At 41.6% G+C, this 18,219-nt stretch overlaps 1 protein-coding gene across 7 annotated transcripts in view; it reads right to left on the reverse strand.

Moving 5' to 3' along the window:
* Positions 1 to 3,180: 3,180 nt before the first annotated feature.
* LOC119876388 (volume-regulated anion channel subunit LRRC8D) overlaps positions 3,181 to 18,219 on the reverse strand; it is a 112,956-nt gene continuing 97,917 nt past the window's right edge. For all 7 annotated transcript variants that reach the window (XM_038541438.1, XM_038541433.1, XM_038541434.1 and 4 more), the window contains one exon: positions 3,181 to 6,202. In XM_038541438.1, coding sequence (XP_038397366.1) covers positions 3,624 to 6,200 — 2,577 coding nt within the window. In that variant the 5' untranslated portion in view covers positions 6,201 to 6,202 and the 3' untranslated portion in view covers positions 3,181 to 3,623. The remainder of the gene's footprint in view (positions 6,203 to 18,219) is intronic.

The following is an 18,219-nucleotide window of genomic DNA, read 5'->3' on the forward strand; positions in this document are numbered from 1 at the left end:
CTAGCAAGAGGCCAGCACTCTGGCTTTTATTCAGCAAGGTGAATGGAAACAGCTACTGGGCGTTGGTATCAAGGGCACTTTGGAGTTCAGTGCCATCAGCAACTTGGAGTTTAGAGGAGGCAGTCAGAGAAAGTGCTAGCAATAAAATATAAGACTTTTTTTCCCTTATATATTTTTATATAATGTCAAATGGGCAGGAACTGTTGGCCAGGACTTCTATAGAATGAACTCTTTCTACCTATTATTAACTTGCTAAATCTCCACTACAAAGACTGGGGTCCCTGTAACAATTTCAGCTCATTCTTCTGAATTCTGGAAAAAGTCACTTTTCTCTGTTGAGCCAAATGACAGCTGGGGGAGAGAAAGTCAAACAGCCAAAAGTAAACCTCAGGTTTTGTGGGACTCACATAGACATGGAACATTTAAAGGTTCTTTAAAGTGATTCTCTTCAGATGGTGCTCAAAGGACTTTGCTAAAAGATATGAAAATACTAGCAAGCCGAAACTCATACATTCTAACTTGTTTTTCTCCCATGTCTGGGGTGTGCGGTGCCAACAAAAATTGGTGAAGACACATGGACTGACAGTGTTATTTCTCCATAATCTCATCTGCTGTTTTGTTGAGACTCCAAGACCCAGTATATTTGAAGTTTGCTAGATGAATCAGCATTTCTTGTGAAACCTCTTTTAAAATATTGTTATTTGCAAACAGTGGCAAGGAATGAGGCACTTAAATCAATTGACCATGAACTCTTCAGAGTTCAAGGAAATCATTAAGGGCTGATAAAGTCAATAGAAGTTTGGGTAAGAGAAAAGGTATCCCTTGATGTTGTTTGAAGGCATGTAACACCAATCAGTTCTAAGTGACTGAACCCCAAGTATTGATTAGAAAACAGGTGCCCACGGGCAGGTGCCAGCTGTCAAGCTTGGGAGTGTCACACAGACTGGGTCCTACAGATCTCCCTGAAAAGCAAGATGAACAGCGGGGGGTCCTGCCATTTACGCCTTTCAAAGACAACATGCACTTGTTTTAAGAAAGGAAGACACGTTTCCTAGTCTGTAAAGCAAGGATTGTTAAGATCTGGCCTGTTTATTTCACAAGCAAGACAATGAAACATCCTTCTAAAAACGCTGTACCCACATCTGGTGGTGGCATTACTATGCAAGGAGAACAGTGCCCTATGTGGCTGGCGGGAAGGAAACATAGAGGAAAGTTTACAGGTGCAAAACTTCTCTGAAGCTCCTCTTTAACTGTGCCCCCTCCCAGCCATCATTCATTCACAGATTCTACACGCCTTCTAGATTACAACTGTAATTCATCATTTGTATAATTTGCATTACTAATATTCTCTCCCCCACTTTGCCAATAGTTCTTGCCCATTTGTCACTTTTTATAAAGGAAAAAGTCTTACTAGCACCTTCCCTGACTGTCTCTCCTAAACTCCAAGTCACCCAGTAACTAAACTCAAAGTTGCTGATGGCAGTGCGCTCTGATAGCAGTAAAGCTCCAGGAGCCAGAGATTTTGGCTCATTCCAACAGCGAATTCCCAGTTCCCTGGACTGGCCAGTCACATAGTAGGTGCATAATCAATACTAGTGAAGACATCAGTGAATGCTGAAGACAAATGGAAGGTGCATACATAGTCAATTTGCTTATATATCCCAAATTTGCCCTTGACCTCTGATTTTCTGAACTTGAGATTTTATAAACTAGTCTTTCAGGAGGGAAGAGAGTGGCTGGGATGCTGTAGCTGGGGTCAGTTTTTAATTCAGCCAGAGAGGTCAAAGCTTTATTAGTGATATCACTTCTCAGAGTATTTATAAACTCTACAGCCAGGGAAGATTCACCACCACTTGCTACAGGCCAGTACCCTGAAACCAGCTTTGAGAGGAAAAGCAAGGATGTGAGTCCATCTTTTCACATTCTCTGCGAAAATCCTACAAGTCATGCTAAGGAGTGACAAGAGAATGTCCAATGTCTTTTTTTTTTTTTTAAGTTTATTTATTTTGTTTTTGTAATCTCTACACTCAACATGGGGCTTAAGTTCACAATCGACATCAAGAGCTGCACGCTCTTCTGAGTCAGCCAGGTGCCCCTCCAGCGTCTTATTAGATGAGTCCAGTCTCATACAGAGAGGACAGTACTTTGTCATCCGGAGTGGCGAACAGTCCTCTTCTCTTGAAAAAAACACATCTGCAGAAAGGCTAAGAAACACCTGCTGACCAATACCTAAACAGGTGGCAGGGAACCTCTTTGTTTTCTGAGCTGGATTTGGACATTTTGTAGGTTAGAGAAGGAAAACCATCATCTAAAAAGTATATTCCACCAGAATTTCCCTGGACATGATCCCTCCTAGCCACAGGAAACACAGGAAATATAGCCCATCGCTAAAACGAATAAAGTCAGGTTTCCAATTTGATGAACCACAAGTCCTATTTTTTCCCAACACTGAAAAGGGCAAGAAATTAATAATAATTGCTTTGATTTTGGGTTATCTTTTGAATGTTGATATATCAAAAAGCATTAATCACTAAGCCACTGAAAATTTTGTCTTGCGGGGCACCTGGGTTGTTGTAAATTGGTCAAGTGTCTGACTCTTGGTTTCGGCTCAGATCGCGATCTCAGTCATGAGACTGAGCCCCACATCGGGCTCTATGCTCAGCACAGAGTCTGCTTGGGATTCTTTCCCTCTTTCTCTGTCCCTCCTGCTGTGCTTGTGCATGCATGCTCACTCTCTCTCTCAAATGAATAAGTTAATTGAAAAAAAATTTTGCCTTGGTTATAATTTAAAAAAAAACATTTATTTACTGGCAATCTTATAGTACTGATAGAAAAATGTGTCTCGGAATAACTCCAGACTATGGAAAAACAGCTATTAGTAAGGGAGGGATGTTTTCTTTTTTTTCAAAAATGAACAAATAACCTCCCCTCCTCTCACCACCTACACAGCTTTACTGTGTTCCAGGCCTTCAAAAGTGTAAAATCGATAAAATAGGGTTCTCAGAAGTAGTAGCCCTAGCCCAATGTCACAAGAAGTGCTTATTAAAACAGGAAGAAAATCAGTATTTCAGCAAACCCAAATTTAACAGGTTGGGACCTGACATGTCTTTATGTGGTCTGAGGTAAAGCACTATTGCACCATAATCGGCAAAGTAAATCAAGACACCTCCAAAAAGGTGGTATAGTAAGAAAAATGTCAATTTAATCATTTACTTTAGCAAGCAAGCAATTTGTAAACATTCAGTAGCGGCAGCATCCAAGTTACAAACAATTTAAAAAGAAACCGAGATTAGTGATTATGATCGTTCCTTCCCTTTCCCCAAAGGAAAAAAAAAAAAAAGAAAGAAAGAAAAGAAAAGAAAAGAAAAGAAAAGAAAAGAAAAGAAAAGAAAAGAAAAGAAAAGAAAAGAAAAGAAAAAAGACTTGGAAATGAACGACTGAAAACACTACAAACATGGAACATTCAGGTACGTCTTCTATCAGCCTTCTATGCGTCCTCTCTGTGTTTTATTTTTAAAGATGTATCTACTCCTAAAATGCATTATCTTGCAATAACTGGTACGTGAGTGTCTGCCATCTAGGAAGTTCGGTCTGCACGCGGATGTGCACGCAATCGTCTCCGTTTAAATCCCATTCGCGAAGGGGATATTGAGGTCTTGATTCAATGCTTCTTTGACTTCTAGTGGCAGGGTGTCAAAAAGGTGATCTTCCACAACAAGCCCGCTTTTCTTGAGCAGGCGACACTGGCCCAGCTGGGCTGGCAGGCGGTCCAAGCAGTTCCCCTTCAGCTCCAGCTGAGTGAGCTGGGACAGCTGACCGATCTTCTCGGACAGGAAGGTGATGCAGTTTTGCCCCAGATTTAAAGTCCTCAACTTCACGCATTTGAACAACTGTTTTGGCAGAAGGTCCACTTTGTTCCCAGTGATATGCAAATGCTGTAGGTTCTGAAGCAACCCTATTTCTATCGGAATCACTGAAATGTTGTTGTAGCTGACATCTAAGCATCTGAGTTTCTGTAAACTGAACACTGCCACCGGTAAGGATTCGAGCTTATTGTTTGAGAAATAAAGCGACTCCAAGTTTTTGACATGGGTAATGGAGGGAGGAATGGTGGCGATTTTATTATGCCATAATTTTAAACACGTCAGTCGTTTTAAATGCTGGAAACTGATGATCTCCTCGATGGTGCGTATGTTATTTGATTTTAAATCCAGTTCCTGCAGATTTGAGAGGCTGAAAATGGCATGGGGGATTCTCTCCAGCTCACAGTTCTGAAGTTCGAGCTCGGCGACATTCATCATTTTCTTAAGGCTGTTCAGTACCAAGAGTTTAGTGCCGTCATTATGAATGACTAACTTTGTAAGATGTGGGGCCACATCTGTAATGTTGGAGGGAACTTTGGTCAAGTTACTCTTCACGTGGAGAATCTTAAGGTGCCGCAACTCTCGGAGAGACTCGAGTCCAATCATCTTATTGTTTTCAGAGTTCAAGTTGCCTATCAAGTACAACTCTCGAAGGTTTTTGAGCAAATACACCCAGGCAGGGATTTCAGCCACGTCGGTGAACTTCACATAAAGGCATCTCAAGTGATCTCGGAGGAAGCTAAAAGCAGTCTGTTCAACTTTTGCAGGGCAGTGGCAGAGGTGGAGCTCTTGGAGGTTGGTCATCTGAGAGATCTTAGCGGGAATTTTAGCTTCTGGAATCAGTTCAAGTTTTAGGACATCCAGGTCTGTGAGGTCGAAGACGGCGTCGGGCACACCCGACAGCATGAACAGATGGAGCTCCTGCTTGTCCTGGGCGTTGCGGGACACGTGCTGCCGAAGTTTTTCAAATGTCCACTCATGGTTCAGACTAATTTCCCTAAGTTTATTTTCACTAACTTCTGACAAGAACACACCGAAGCGCTTCGAATACAGCTGATCATATTGGTCCACCATGTGTAGGAGGAACGCAAAATCGTTCTTGACATCTGGAATGTCACTGAAACTGCTCTCTTCTCTGACTTTTTCGAAAGAATATTCCTTCAAAGGTATCCTGAATAACCAGAAGAGAGTGTAGAGGCAGATAAAACCATAAACACAAATAATGGATATGTAACTGATAAGCAGCTTTTTCAGCATGTAAGCCATGTTGTGGGTGCACTCAAATACCTCATAACCGGTCAGGTGCTCCACTTTGGGCTTGCAGACGTGTTCAAAGCTGATTGCGTTGACAAAGTTTGCAGTATAGCAGAGGATAAAAATGAATTTGGCTGTTTTGATAAATGTTTGGACCACATAGAGTTTGTAGATCAAGTCACTGTCTTCCACATGAGCACGGAACTTCCTTACTTTCTCAAACAGGGCTTTGGCCTGTTCCCCATCTTTTTTATCTAGGATGGTCATGCTGGGGACTTCGATCACAGGCTTCTCGGCTGAAAATTTGAAGCCCGTTTTGTTGATCATTGGGGTACTGGCACTGGGGCTCCCTTCATCGCTGCTGGTAGACACATGCTTTGGTAGAGTCTGGGCACCTGTTATTCTCTGCTTGTTTTCCTCCGAGTCTTCACATGCTGTCTCGGACAACGCTTTAGTAGTCCAAGGAGATTCAAAGCACTTTCCTAATATTGAAACAAAATGTTCTACTTTTGAGCATGTTTTGGGATATTTGAACCAAAAGTTGCTACTGACCATGAGAATAATAGTATGTATAAGAGCAAGGTATGGAAAGTACTTAGAATACCACGGAAGGGCCAGATGGTAACACATCTGATTAATAAATACATATTGCTGAAAATCCAAGTTTGTCTTTCGGCCTGTTGGATCTTTCTTCTCTTTCTTTGTCTCCTGATTTGGAACTGTCGAATCTGTGTGAGGATATGTGGCTCTGAGAGGTATGTCAGGTGTCACAGCAGATGCGCCGAAGGAAATGTCACTTGTCGTCCGCCCATCTCGGTCTTGGTCAGTGGCTGCTTCCATCTTGGGGATACTGGTGGTAACGTCGGCATTTCCCGGTGGTGTGTGTGCCTTTGAATTTACAGGAGATGGCAATACTGGCAAGCAGACCACCTGATCTTTGGTAAGTTGCATGGTTCCTGCAAAGATGGCTACCATCAACATAACGACAGCCAGGTAATCCATAAACACGTCCCACCATGGTTTCAGGATTCGGTAAGTTGGTTGAATGTCATTAAGTGAAGCAACTTCCGCAAGGGTAAACATTCCTGGAGAATAAGAAAACAAAAGAACATCATTACAAAGATGCAAGCGAAAAACATTAAATGAAAAAAAATTCTTTACTTGCTCCAAACTAAAATGTTCTCCTCCACATCCTAGCTTTTTATCCACGATAGGTGTGGTAAAAAATAAAATAAAAGGAACACATATGAGAAAAATGGTGCTTTGTCATAGGAGCTTTTCTCTCCTTGCCCAAGAAAAGAGAGAAAAAAAAAAAAACAAAAAACGGTGGGAAATAAAAGATGCCTTGCAGGTGAGACATAAGGGCAGTTTGCTGATGGCCTACAAGGGTTAGAGGAGAAAAGTTTGAGAGCTGTTTTATTTATTTTTTATTTTTATTTTTTGAGATCTGTTTTAGAGGTAGAATTGAAAGACTTGTACTTCCTGGACCTTGAACAAGATGGTATTTGCTGTGGACTGGACTTGTTTAAAGTGAAGACTGGAGTTTTAGGGAGAGAAGTGAGATGATTTCTGTTTTGTACAAGCCAAAATGGAAACGTCTGTATATACTAATTAAACTTTCGATAAGCCTTGTGTACCAGACTCTGGTTTACCCCTTACTAATGGTATGATTCTCCAAGCCTTCCTGTTTCCCATCTATATAATGGGGATGATTACTTCTGAGGGTTACTGGAAAGCCTCAATTAAGCACTGATTATAAAGCTCTTAGCACACCTTCTGGCCATAAGTATTTGTTACCTCGTTACATTATCACTCTGGTGGAAATGTGCCATGGACAGCAAAAATTAGAGTTTAGAGTTTACTTTTTTAAGGTCTAAAAATTTTATTTATTCATGAGAGACATAGGCACAGGGAGAAGCAAGCTCTATATGGGAAGCTCAATGTGGGACTTGATCCCAGAATCCCAGGATCACGACCTGAGCCGAAGGCAGATGCTCCACCACTGAGCCACCCTGGTGCCCCTAAGGGTCTAGAGTTTAAGAGGACCCTTAGTATACATACTTGGGATTTATCGGTTATATATAGCTGAAAGTCTGGCCTTGGATGTAGTACCTGTGGAACAGCATGTGGTATGAAAAGAGGGCCAGAGACACAGGAGGGACAATCAGTGACACAAGATGAAATAGGTCAGGGCAAGACCTTTGACCTCTACCAAAGCAGGAGACCCCAGCAATGAAGGGAATTCCAGTACCAGGACACCCGAGAATGTCGTCACCATTCACTGACAGTTGGCAGCATTTTAGTCCTGAAACTATTCCTACAAAGAATAAAAGTACCAAGGACAATCATTCTGGAAGAAACCAAGAAAAACACAATGTTTATAGGGCAAGTAATTGGAATGGGCTTCTGTAATCACATATGTGAAATAAATGTTTATCGTCTTGAATTCAGAAGTTTCAACTTCTTGAAATGTAACATTATCATAGCCTACTTTCTTGGAATGCTCCCAGGTTCCAATATTCATATATAAAATGATGTATTTCTTTGAAAAGCTAGTGAAAATAACAGATAAAAGTCAGGCAAATACCTAATGTTCTGGGAATACATTATTGTTTAAAATAAAGGAAAGAAGATAGATTTTTATCTAATTATGGAATGCTGTGTTGAGAGGGATTCTGAGGCTGACTCCCGTTTCAGCAGGAAAGTGTTACATGACTAGTTACTAGTGTCTCCCTTGGATGACAAAACAGAGTGGTCGTATCAGTATTTTTGACTCTGCTTGCTCTGTTTTAGACCACGTCTTATTTCTTCTGAAACTCTCCATATACACCTATAAAATATAATTCTATTCAATTATAATAGCAATTCTCATATCTGTAGTTTGGTTTTTTTTTTAATGTGAAATATCTTTTATGTAACTAGGTAAATGTAAGCCCAAGAACTCCAAATGCATCTCACTTATTCCGTTGTACTTATATTTTGTGAAAAATCTCTAGAAATCACATTTCTAGACTTCTGGGCTTAAGTATGAAATGCCTGGCACCCAGTCTTTATTTAAAAATGACCAAGGGAGTGGGAGACAACATTCCCACTGGAATCCCTTTATTCTGAGCTCTTGTATCTCACTGTGTGTTTGGTTTTATGAGTGGTCAGGAATTTAAGCAGGAAGGAAGGCTATTGGAATGCACAGTGGGCCCAACTAAATAAGAAATAGTTCAACCACACGTCACGTGAGCTCTTTGGTCCCTATATAGAATGCACAAGACACAGCACTGAGCCACAGGTTACAGAGTGACTCTTATTTCACATATAGAGATTGCAGAACACACCTCACAGGTTTCTTCCCGGCAAAGAACTCCATATGGTCACACTCAAGGACCATGGTCTTGTCTTAAAGGGCCATCGGTATAAATAATAGAAAAAAACCCAGGATTGTTTGCACATAATACTTCTTTCTAATAAGATTTTTCTTTACTCTTGTCACACTGTGGTGGAACCAACTGATTACTTGTCTGATCCCACATGAGATTTTTTTTTTTTCCCCACACTAGATTTTAAATTCAATGGGGCCAGGGACCATGTCCTTCCTCCTTATTCCCATATGACCAATGCCTGATGCACATAGCAGGTGCTTGATCAAGGAAAGACTATGTGGCTCTTGATCATCATCTTCAGCACACTCCTCCTCCTCCTCCAAATTCCTCAAGAACACTGAACCACTCTCTACATATGGTATTGGGCAGACGAGCATTTTATTAAGCTTAAATGCCACCACACTACAACTTCAAGGAGTTCAAGAATAAAAACTCTAAGACAGGCTTCTGCATAAAAGTAAACAGCTAAAGGATCACAGAGCAAAGAAACCATGGGATCCTTGTAAAAGGATTCTGTAGCTGTTAAAACTTCATCTGTGGTTTTAAAGCACCTTGGACTCAGGACAGGCTTTGATTCCAGGAGAGAAGAGGAGGTCGATCACTCTTCCAAGGGAGGGGGAAAAAAGTCAAAAGGTGGGGACAGAGAACACAGCGTGAGAGGACTCTAACTTCACAATGACCCTTCACTAGCTCAGCCCCCACATCCCAGCATGGGTAACAACATCTGAGCAACAGAGACCAGCCTGCAAGGTTGGGCTATATACTCTGTCGCTGTCTGCCAAGGGTTCTGTGCCCCTGCCATCTCCTCCAGCTCACTTCCCTTGTTCTTTCTGGTGAACTCCTACTTATTCCTCAAGAACCAGCTCAAGTATGACCTCTTTGCCCAAACTCCTATTGTATGGCCTAATAATCTGTAATAATCTCGTATTTGTCTCTTCATCTAGTATAAAGCTCCTTTTGGGCAGAGACTATGCGTTATTATTCACCTTTGATCCACAGTGACCTACTCTCTCCCTTCTAACGAACAGGGAAGGCATTTAGTGATGATGACGATGATGATGATGGAAGCTATTTTGTGTCGCCTTCCTTCCTCATGCAAAGCACTGCAACAGAACCTTTACATCTTGGGGCACCTGGGTGGCTTAGTAGTTGGGCGTCTGCCTTTGGCTCAGGTCATGATCCCGGGGTCCTGGGATTGAGTCCTATATCGGGCTCCCCACAGGGGGCCTGCTTCTCCCTCTGCCTGTGTCTCTGCCTCTCTCTCTCTGTGTCTCTCATGAATAAATAAAATCTTAAACACAACACCTTTATATCTGGTATAATCTGCTTTTGTGCAAGATGCATTCCTGAAAATGAATATATGAAAGTTTGGAGTTTCAAGTTTTGGGGACTGAGGGAACAGTTCTATTTCCAAATTGCTGCACAATATTATAAAATCCACCAGAATTTCGAAAATTAAAAAGACAGATAATACCAAGTGCTGGTAAGGATGTGGAGCAATCGAAACTCTTAAACATTGCTGGTAGGAGTAAAATGGTAAAACCATATTGGGAAACTTTTGAGTTAATATCTACTAACCTGAACATGTGTATATTCTATGACCCAGCAATTCCATCGGTACCCATGAGAAACATATATTCTTTTTAAAGAAGATTTTATTTATTTATTCATGAAAGACACACAGAGAGAGGCAGAGGGAGAAGCAGGTTCCATGCTGGGAGCCCGATGTGGGACTCGATCCTGGGACTCCAGGATCACACCCTGAGCTGAAGGCATTTGCTTAACCACTGAGCCACCCAGGCGTTCCGAGAAATATATATTCTTATCAAAAGACATGTACAAGGATGTTCACAGTGGCACTATTTGCAATCACCCTAAACTGGAAGCTAGCACCACTAGAATGAAAAAACGCAACGTGGTATATTCACAAAGTGGAGTATCAGGCATCAATGGGAATGAATACTCTGGTTACATGGGTCTGCTCACTTTATAAAATATGATCTGTACTCTTATGCTGTGTGCCTTTTTGGGTATATGTTTTTAACTTCAATAGATGGTTTCAGAAAGAAATGATAAAAGCACACACACCTGCCCTATGAATGTGCAGCGTCAGCAGACTGAGGTTTCGCCTTCCCACAGCCCAAGGCAATGCACAGTCTGGCTGGGGTCAGAGGCCAGGGAAGCCCATACTTTCTTCTGGCAGCCTCCCCTTGCTGACTCTCTTCCCCGGCCTGAGAGGAGGGCCCCAGTCTCCCAGGAGTACAAAGAGGTATGAATATACCACGCGCAAAAGCTCTGGCTGGGAATAGCTGAGTGTGCACAGATGGAACGCCAGTGAACACTGTCCAAATTCCATCTAACCCTCACAACATTACTCTAATCTGCCACAGTGTTGTTATTTTCCCGTGACAGATAAAGAAAGAGGCTTGCAGGAGTTGTGGAAATCAAATAATTAGTGGTGGAATCTGGATTGAAAAATATCATCAAAGGCCAAACCACATGTTCCTTCTAGCAGACTACACTGCCTCTCTCCTTTACTTCTCATGTTTGCAGTGCTTTGCAGTTTGCAAGCTACTTTTTTTTTTTTTTTTAAAGGATTTTATTTATTTGAGAGTGAGTGAGTGAGGGAGAGAAATGAGTAGGGAAGGGGGCAGGGTGAGAAACAGCACGGGCTGGATCCCAGGGCTCCAGGATCGTGGCCTGAGCCAAAGGCAGACAGACGCTTATCTGACTGAGCCACCTAGACACCCTGCAAGCTACTTTCCTATAAAATACCTCAGCTGATTTTCATAGTGACCCAGTGACTGAGGCACTGCTACTGCCTACCAGTATGCAGAAACCTGAAGCACAAAAAGCGTAAATGACCTCCCTGGGCTAATAAATGACATGGCTAACAGAATCTTTCATCTCCACATCTCATTCTCTATCACGCGGTCTTCCAATGGCGGTGTTGTTGGCCAAGGTTGGCTGCTGAAGGGGGAACTTCTGACCATTGTCCTTGGCTTTGAAGAGACAGAGGAATGAAATTATGTAAGCATCACCTTCCCTCCAGTGATCTTTCATGACATGTGCTCTGAATTCAAGAAAACCGTGAGTCAGGCACCATGGAGGGAATGCGGAAATGGTGTTAACTTAGTCCTTGCCCTCCAGAACTTCCCAGTCTACTGGGGATGACAAGCAGTAAGTGTGCTATTACAACACGGTAAGAAAACTGCCCTGACCAGGTTCATTCAAAATACGGGAGGCACAGGACAGGACAATCGTCTGCATCTGATAACCGGGAGGACTCCACAGAGAGGTGGTTTGTAGGCTGAGATCAGAAGGAGACAGACAGTCATGGGGTGGTGGGGAAGGTAGGAAATACAATTTTGACAGAAGAAATACCAAGTGCAGAGGCATGCAGACATGGGAGAAATTAGATGTTAGAGATACTACAAATAATTCTAATGTTATCCCATTCTTAGTCTAGAATGCTCCTATACAGATAGCACATTTCATAGGTCACAAGATGGAAACAAACCAAGGCATGGATGGTTTAAATGTAGTCTTAAAGAAGTGTCTGGGCCATAAGGCAGGAAACCAGTACTTTCCTGCCATGTCAGCCACTGACTAGCTCTTATCTCAAACACATGATGTCAATAAATGTGCCTATTATCCTATTTTACCCATCAAAAACTGAGTAAAAACTTTCTACCTCCCAGGAAGTGTTTTAACCATTAACTGAGGAAATAGAAGTTGCTTTTCACATATACAAGTACATACAAAGTATATTAAATACATATTCATACTCATGTAAAGTACATGATGATTCTCAAGTAACTTTCTAATGTGAAAGTCAAGGCAATGAGAGAGACCAGTACCTAACTTCCATAGCTTAAGGTTTGATCAGGACTCAGAATAGATACACAAGGTTATCAGTGGATTTCTTTAATCTGAGGAAGGTACATTTAGTCAGTATTAATTTCTTACATTCTTTGGGTTCTCCTTTACAATTTGTCTATTGCAAAGGATTTAAAGAATTACATTATGAGGATGAGGATTTCACATTCCAAGGCTTCTTTGTTTATGGTACATATGAAAATCAGCTTAACATTCTCTATAAGCACACACTTCTCATGGAAATTGAGAAAGTTTTTTGAACTAGAACTGAAAGAGGGAAATTGATGGACTTTGGTGAACAATAATGCATCAGAAAAGAACAGATACATGTAAACACATATATCCATACACCTGGGCATAAATGCACACACATGCCACACCCAAACAGACATGAAAAATTCATATGATTAAAGAAAATAAATGCTTCATATGTAAAATGAGAGAGGAGGAATGTTTCAATTTTTCAATTTTTTCAAACAGAGCTCTGAATTACTGGTATTATAGAAGTATTAACTATTAATTTATTAATTAATTAAAGTTATTAATGAATAAGTATTATGTGTTTTAATTATGCAAGATATTCTAGCTAATATAATTCTATATACAAATACAACTCACTTGGTGTTACTCCTTCTTAAAAGATTATATGTAATTTTCTTCATTTTTTTTAAGATGGGGGAGGGGCAGAGGGAGAGGGGAAGAGGATTTTAAGTAGGCTCCATGGCCAGCCCAGAGCCTGAAGTGCAGCTTGATCTCACCACCCCGAGATCATGACCTTAACTGAAATCAAGAGTTGGATGCTCAACTGATTGAGTTGCCCAGGTTCCCTAAAATTTTCTTTTAAAGATAGTATTCTATTTTTAGTAATAGAATTTTATTTCTGATTTTTCAGTCAGTAGAGCATGGGACTCTTGATCTCATGGTTGAGCCCCGTGTTGGGTGTAAGTTTGAGCCCCATGTTGGGTGTAAGGATTGCTTAAAAATAAAACCTTAAAAAAATAATAATTTTCTTTTAATATTACTTTGGTTTAAATACCTCAAAAATAACTGAAAAAAACCATTTAGGAACTTATCCCTTGATTTTACAAAACATTTGGCCATATAAAACCTACTAAAATCAGATTTCACTGACTGGGCAAAATCCATCCATTTTACTAACCCCCAAAGCTTTTTTTTTTCTTTTCTTTTCTTATTTTTTTATTTTTTTATTTTTTTTAAGTAGAGAGAGGTGCAGAGAGAATCTTAAGCAGGCTCCATGCCCAACATAGGGCTTGATCTCACAATCCTGAGATTATGGCTGAAATCAAGAGTCGGATGTTTAACTGACTGAGCCACCCAGGCACCCCTCCAAAAGCTTTCAATAAATCCTTTTAACACCTGAAAGAAGAGGACATAAGAAAATTCAGAACTTGTGAGCTGTAAAAACAACTTTACACAAAGCGTATTTTAGTACCTATTTGGAGTTTATCTCTAGAGTACCGCTAATCACAGAGAAAAATCTACCTCAAAGCTAAAAAATAGAACTCTCAATACATTTTAGAAGATCTGAGGCAAAATATCTCAGGAATTAACAAAAATGTTTTCATACATCATTATGTATTTTCTTGACTTGTCTTTTAGCTCTTAATTCTAAAAGTCAAGGCCCATGTTTGAAAGCTAGAAAATGAGATCTTATCCATAGAACAAAAGGACCTCTAAATCAATGGCTTCCACATTTCATTTCATACTACATCAGAGTTTCTTTTACAAATTATCACTAGCATTGCCTTGGCCAGGAACTCAGGCCAACAGAGTTTCACAGACCCTTGGGCACCTACAGGCCTGGTTTAGGATACCCTCTATGAGAAACTACATTTCCTTCAACAAGTATTTACAGAGTATCTATGTGCTAGATACAGGTGCTGGGGATAAAGAGGAAAATAACAGTAAGATAAATGAGTAGCTGGCCTTATTGAGAAAGCAGCCTAGAGGAAGCACAGATAGAGAAAGAGGTAGGGCGATGGTCTGATTGGCCCCGAAAAAGAGCTGACAGCTAATGGGCCTTAATTAAAGGCTCCAGAGAAAGACATCCCACGCTCCGAAAGGCATGTTTGGTCAAATCCTTCTAATCTTAACTTCACCCAGTTTGCCAGGCAGCCAGTGGGATTTCTAAGGGGAGTTCTGTTTGTGTTTCTAAATTCTTCCCACCTATAAGACAGACGTCTTAGACCAAAACTGACCATTTTCTTTTTAAGTTTACTGACCTCTAATACTGCTTCTCCAGAGGATGAATGGTACATGTCTGAGACTGGAGAAAGGAAATTGAACCAGAATGGAGCTCCCTGACCCCCGGAGCACCTCTCTCCCAGCAAGTGTTGCCTTCGGGGCAGAAAGCCCTCCTCATCACAAACCCATGGGTATCTGCTCTGAAAACAGACAGCTGGGAGCCTACTGGCCCTTATACCTGATTTGGCTCAGATTGCTAGAAAGCCCCTGAGTACCCTGCCGGCTGCTGATTTTACTAGCTGTGAGAAAACTTCTCAAAGTCAGGAAAAGATACTCAGGTATTAATACACTCTACCTTGGACATGTAGTTAATGTTAAAAAGGCTACTTGGCAGTTCGTTAGGACACCCCCCAATCAGGACTAGAAACGAGTGTAGAGTTAGACAATGGTTGCTCAGGACCCTGGCTGAACTGCAAGTTCCGTCTGTCCGCCTCCTTTTCTCCCCCTACCTGGGTTTGAATTCCTAACCTAAAGGAACAGGGTTTCTTTTATCTGCATGCCCTGTGTCCCCAGGGCATGACATAGGGGAAAAAAAAAAAAAAAAAAAAACAACCTTAATAAAGGTCTGTACCAGAATGAATCCTGGTGACCAATACCAGCATTCTAGGAGCGGGCGAAGGCACTGAACCTGTGAGCCACTTACTGTCGCTGTTAATTACAGTGACGTCTAAGAGCACCATCGATCATGCCAAAGTCAAAATGATCAGCCCTGACAGGAACTCTTCAATGTCCAGATGGACACTACCATACAACTCTTTTTAACCGGGTATTCTGAAGGTAATTCATCTGGATAGACCACCTGCATGCAGTTAGGCTTTGAAGTAAACATTCTGCAGGAAGACAGAGGTAAGTTGGGCACACCCTCCCCAGGAGATAAGAGCCCAAGGGCTGATTCTTGATGGCGGACAGGTGATAAGTCAAGGGACCTCTGAGACAGAGGTGAAAGAGCACCATTTTAGCACACGGCCGGGTGGTACAAAAAGGCCAAGCAGGAAGGAGCTCCAGAGAGGCAGACTCCCGGAGACGAGGAAGCTGCCAGAAGCTCAGTCTTTCCCTCTCCTTGTCCTCATGGGGTTTTCCGCCCTTCTGCACACGTTCTGGATGCAGATGTTCTGACCGTATCTAACTGTGTGTGCACAGTTTGCTGGAGTCAGTAACCACTATCGAAGTGCTGAGTAAGGACCCAGCACGTGGGAAGGGCTCGTGAAAGCTGCTGTTGTTACTCCCTGTGTTGTATAAGGCATTTTATATAAAGAACCCCATAAAAATTCTTTACTACTAGGTACTAAGAGAAGTTTGCCTTTCATGACATACGGATATAAGAACAATGGAATCTGTGTGTTCTCCACTTAGCTGTGGCTTCCAGGAAATTCAGCTCAATTTTATAAAGGCATTGTAAGCATTAACCCTTAGCCTGAATCTTTGTTTACTTACTCCCTCATCCTTCCATCCATGAAATAGATCTGGGTACTCAAGTGTTAACGTGATGCAAATTCCTGGAGAAACTCTGGTGAGCAAATTCAGACATACCTCCTTTCTCACAGAGTGCAGTCTAGGAGAGAGAACTATTCATATCTGAAGATATAAAATGGTCAATCGAGAAGAGGACCACGCAGAGGCAGACTGACTTTGCAGGGAGAGAGGAGTAAGCCTTGGGACCCCTCACTTCCACAGGCCCCTTTCAAGGCCCTGTGCCTACTTTTATATTTCTAATTTTGTGCTTTTTTCCTTAAAGAGAGCTCCCCAGTGTCAGGATTCCAGATCTTGATGTTCCTCTGTATGCCATTGTGAAGGCAGATGATGAGGCTTTTCCTCCAGCTGGCAAGATCAGGGAAGTCATGACTGGGGCAAGGTGTAGAGAAAGAGTGAGGAGGGGCTGGGCCAGAAGGTCCAAAGGCTTCATGTTGAGAGGGACAATGAGGACAGAGCATCTGAGGAACTGAAGGTTCTGTAGCCTGGAGCTCAGGGAGAGAAAGTGTGCGGTGTGAGGGGATGAGGTCCTATAAACCATGTAGAAGATTCTGACGTCCTACAGAGACACTATACTTTGGACATGTCTCTGTAGCAGGGAGCCACTGATGTGTTTTGGGCTTGAGAGGGGAGGCGTGTGAAAATCGGGGTTGTATCTCCTTTCCAAGATCTCTGCGGGCCAGGTGGACAGGCTAGTGAGGGAAGAGGTGAGATTAGGAGAGGAGCTACTGGTTACTCAGGGGAAGGTGAAGACTGCTCTAAGTGCAGAAGAGAGGGAGCCAGGAACATGGAGGATTTAGGAGCTAACAGGTCCAAGAACTAACAACAGGACTTCATGGTCCGGATGAGGAAGGCAAAGGAGAGAAAGGTGTCAAGGGATGACCCCTAGACTTCCTTTAATTTTCTACCTCATTGTTCCATACCCTTGTACTTTTACATCCATTTACAGGATTTTACTCTAACTAAATCTTTATTCCTAAGCCCTTCAAATCCTTTTTTCTCCCCCCTCACATATCTTCCAGAATCCTTTATTCCTTTTTTTCCTCTAGATCCTTTTTAAAAGTAAGCAGATTATATATAATAAGGAAAAAGAAATATAAGCCCTCACGTGTTAGGGCATAAAATCTATAATCTTAGATAGTTGAAAAACATTACTTTAGAGGCACCTGGGTGGTTCAGTCTGTTAAGGGTCTGCCTTTGGCTCAGGTCATGATCTCAGGGTCCTGAGATTGAGCCCTGCATTAGGATGGATCCCTGCTCAGCAGGGAGCCTGCTTCTCCCTCTGCTCCCTAACTCCACCACCCTGCCCCCACTCAAGCGCTCTCTCCCGCCCTCGCTTTCTCTCTCAATTAAATAAATAATATCTTAAAAACCAACACTGTAAGAATCCTACATACAGTCAAAGCTTGTGACTTTTCATGCTAATAAAAACTGGTTTCTTCAATAAACTAAAATGGACACTAGTAAAAAACCAAATACATACCTTCATTAGCTCTTTCAAGGGAGACATGGAAAGGCAGCATAGTTTTATTCTTTCCTATGTTTTCTTTAGGTCAATACTCAAATGAATTTGTATTTTATAAGTATACAATAGCTGAGGAGTGGGGTGGCAGTGAGATGGGGCAAAGATATCGGGTAACAGTATAAGAACACCATGAAATACTTTAAACTTATACAAAAATAATTTAAAATTGGCCTAATTTATGTATAAATAATCTAGAGTCTCCTTTTACTGAACTAATAATTTAAAACAATTTCAATTCTTTTTTTTTTTTTTTTAGTTTATTTTTTTTTAATTCTTTTTGTTTATTTATGATAGTCACACAGAGAGAGAGAGAGAGGCAGACACACAGGCAGAGGGAGAAGCAGGCTCCACGCACCGGGAGCCCGATGTGGGATTCGATCCTGGGTCTCCAGGATCGCGCCCTGGGCCAAAGGCAGGCGCTAAACCGCTGCGCCACCCAGGGATCCCAACAATTTCAATTCTTACTAGTTGGTAGCATAATGGATAAAAATGTGGCTAAGGAGTTAGCCTGCCTGAGTTTTCATCCCATCTCGACCTCTTACCACTTCATCTATAAAATGAACACACAATTAATGTCTCCTATCACTAG

The sequence above is a fragment of the Canis lupus genome, chromosome 6, assembly GCF_011100685.1.
Source record: "Canis lupus familiaris isolate Mischka breed German Shepherd chromosome 6, alternate assembly UU_Cfam_GSD_1.0, whole genome shotgun sequence".
NCBI classification, from domain to species: Eukaryota; Metazoa; Chordata; class Mammalia; order Carnivora; family Canidae; genus Canis; species Canis lupus.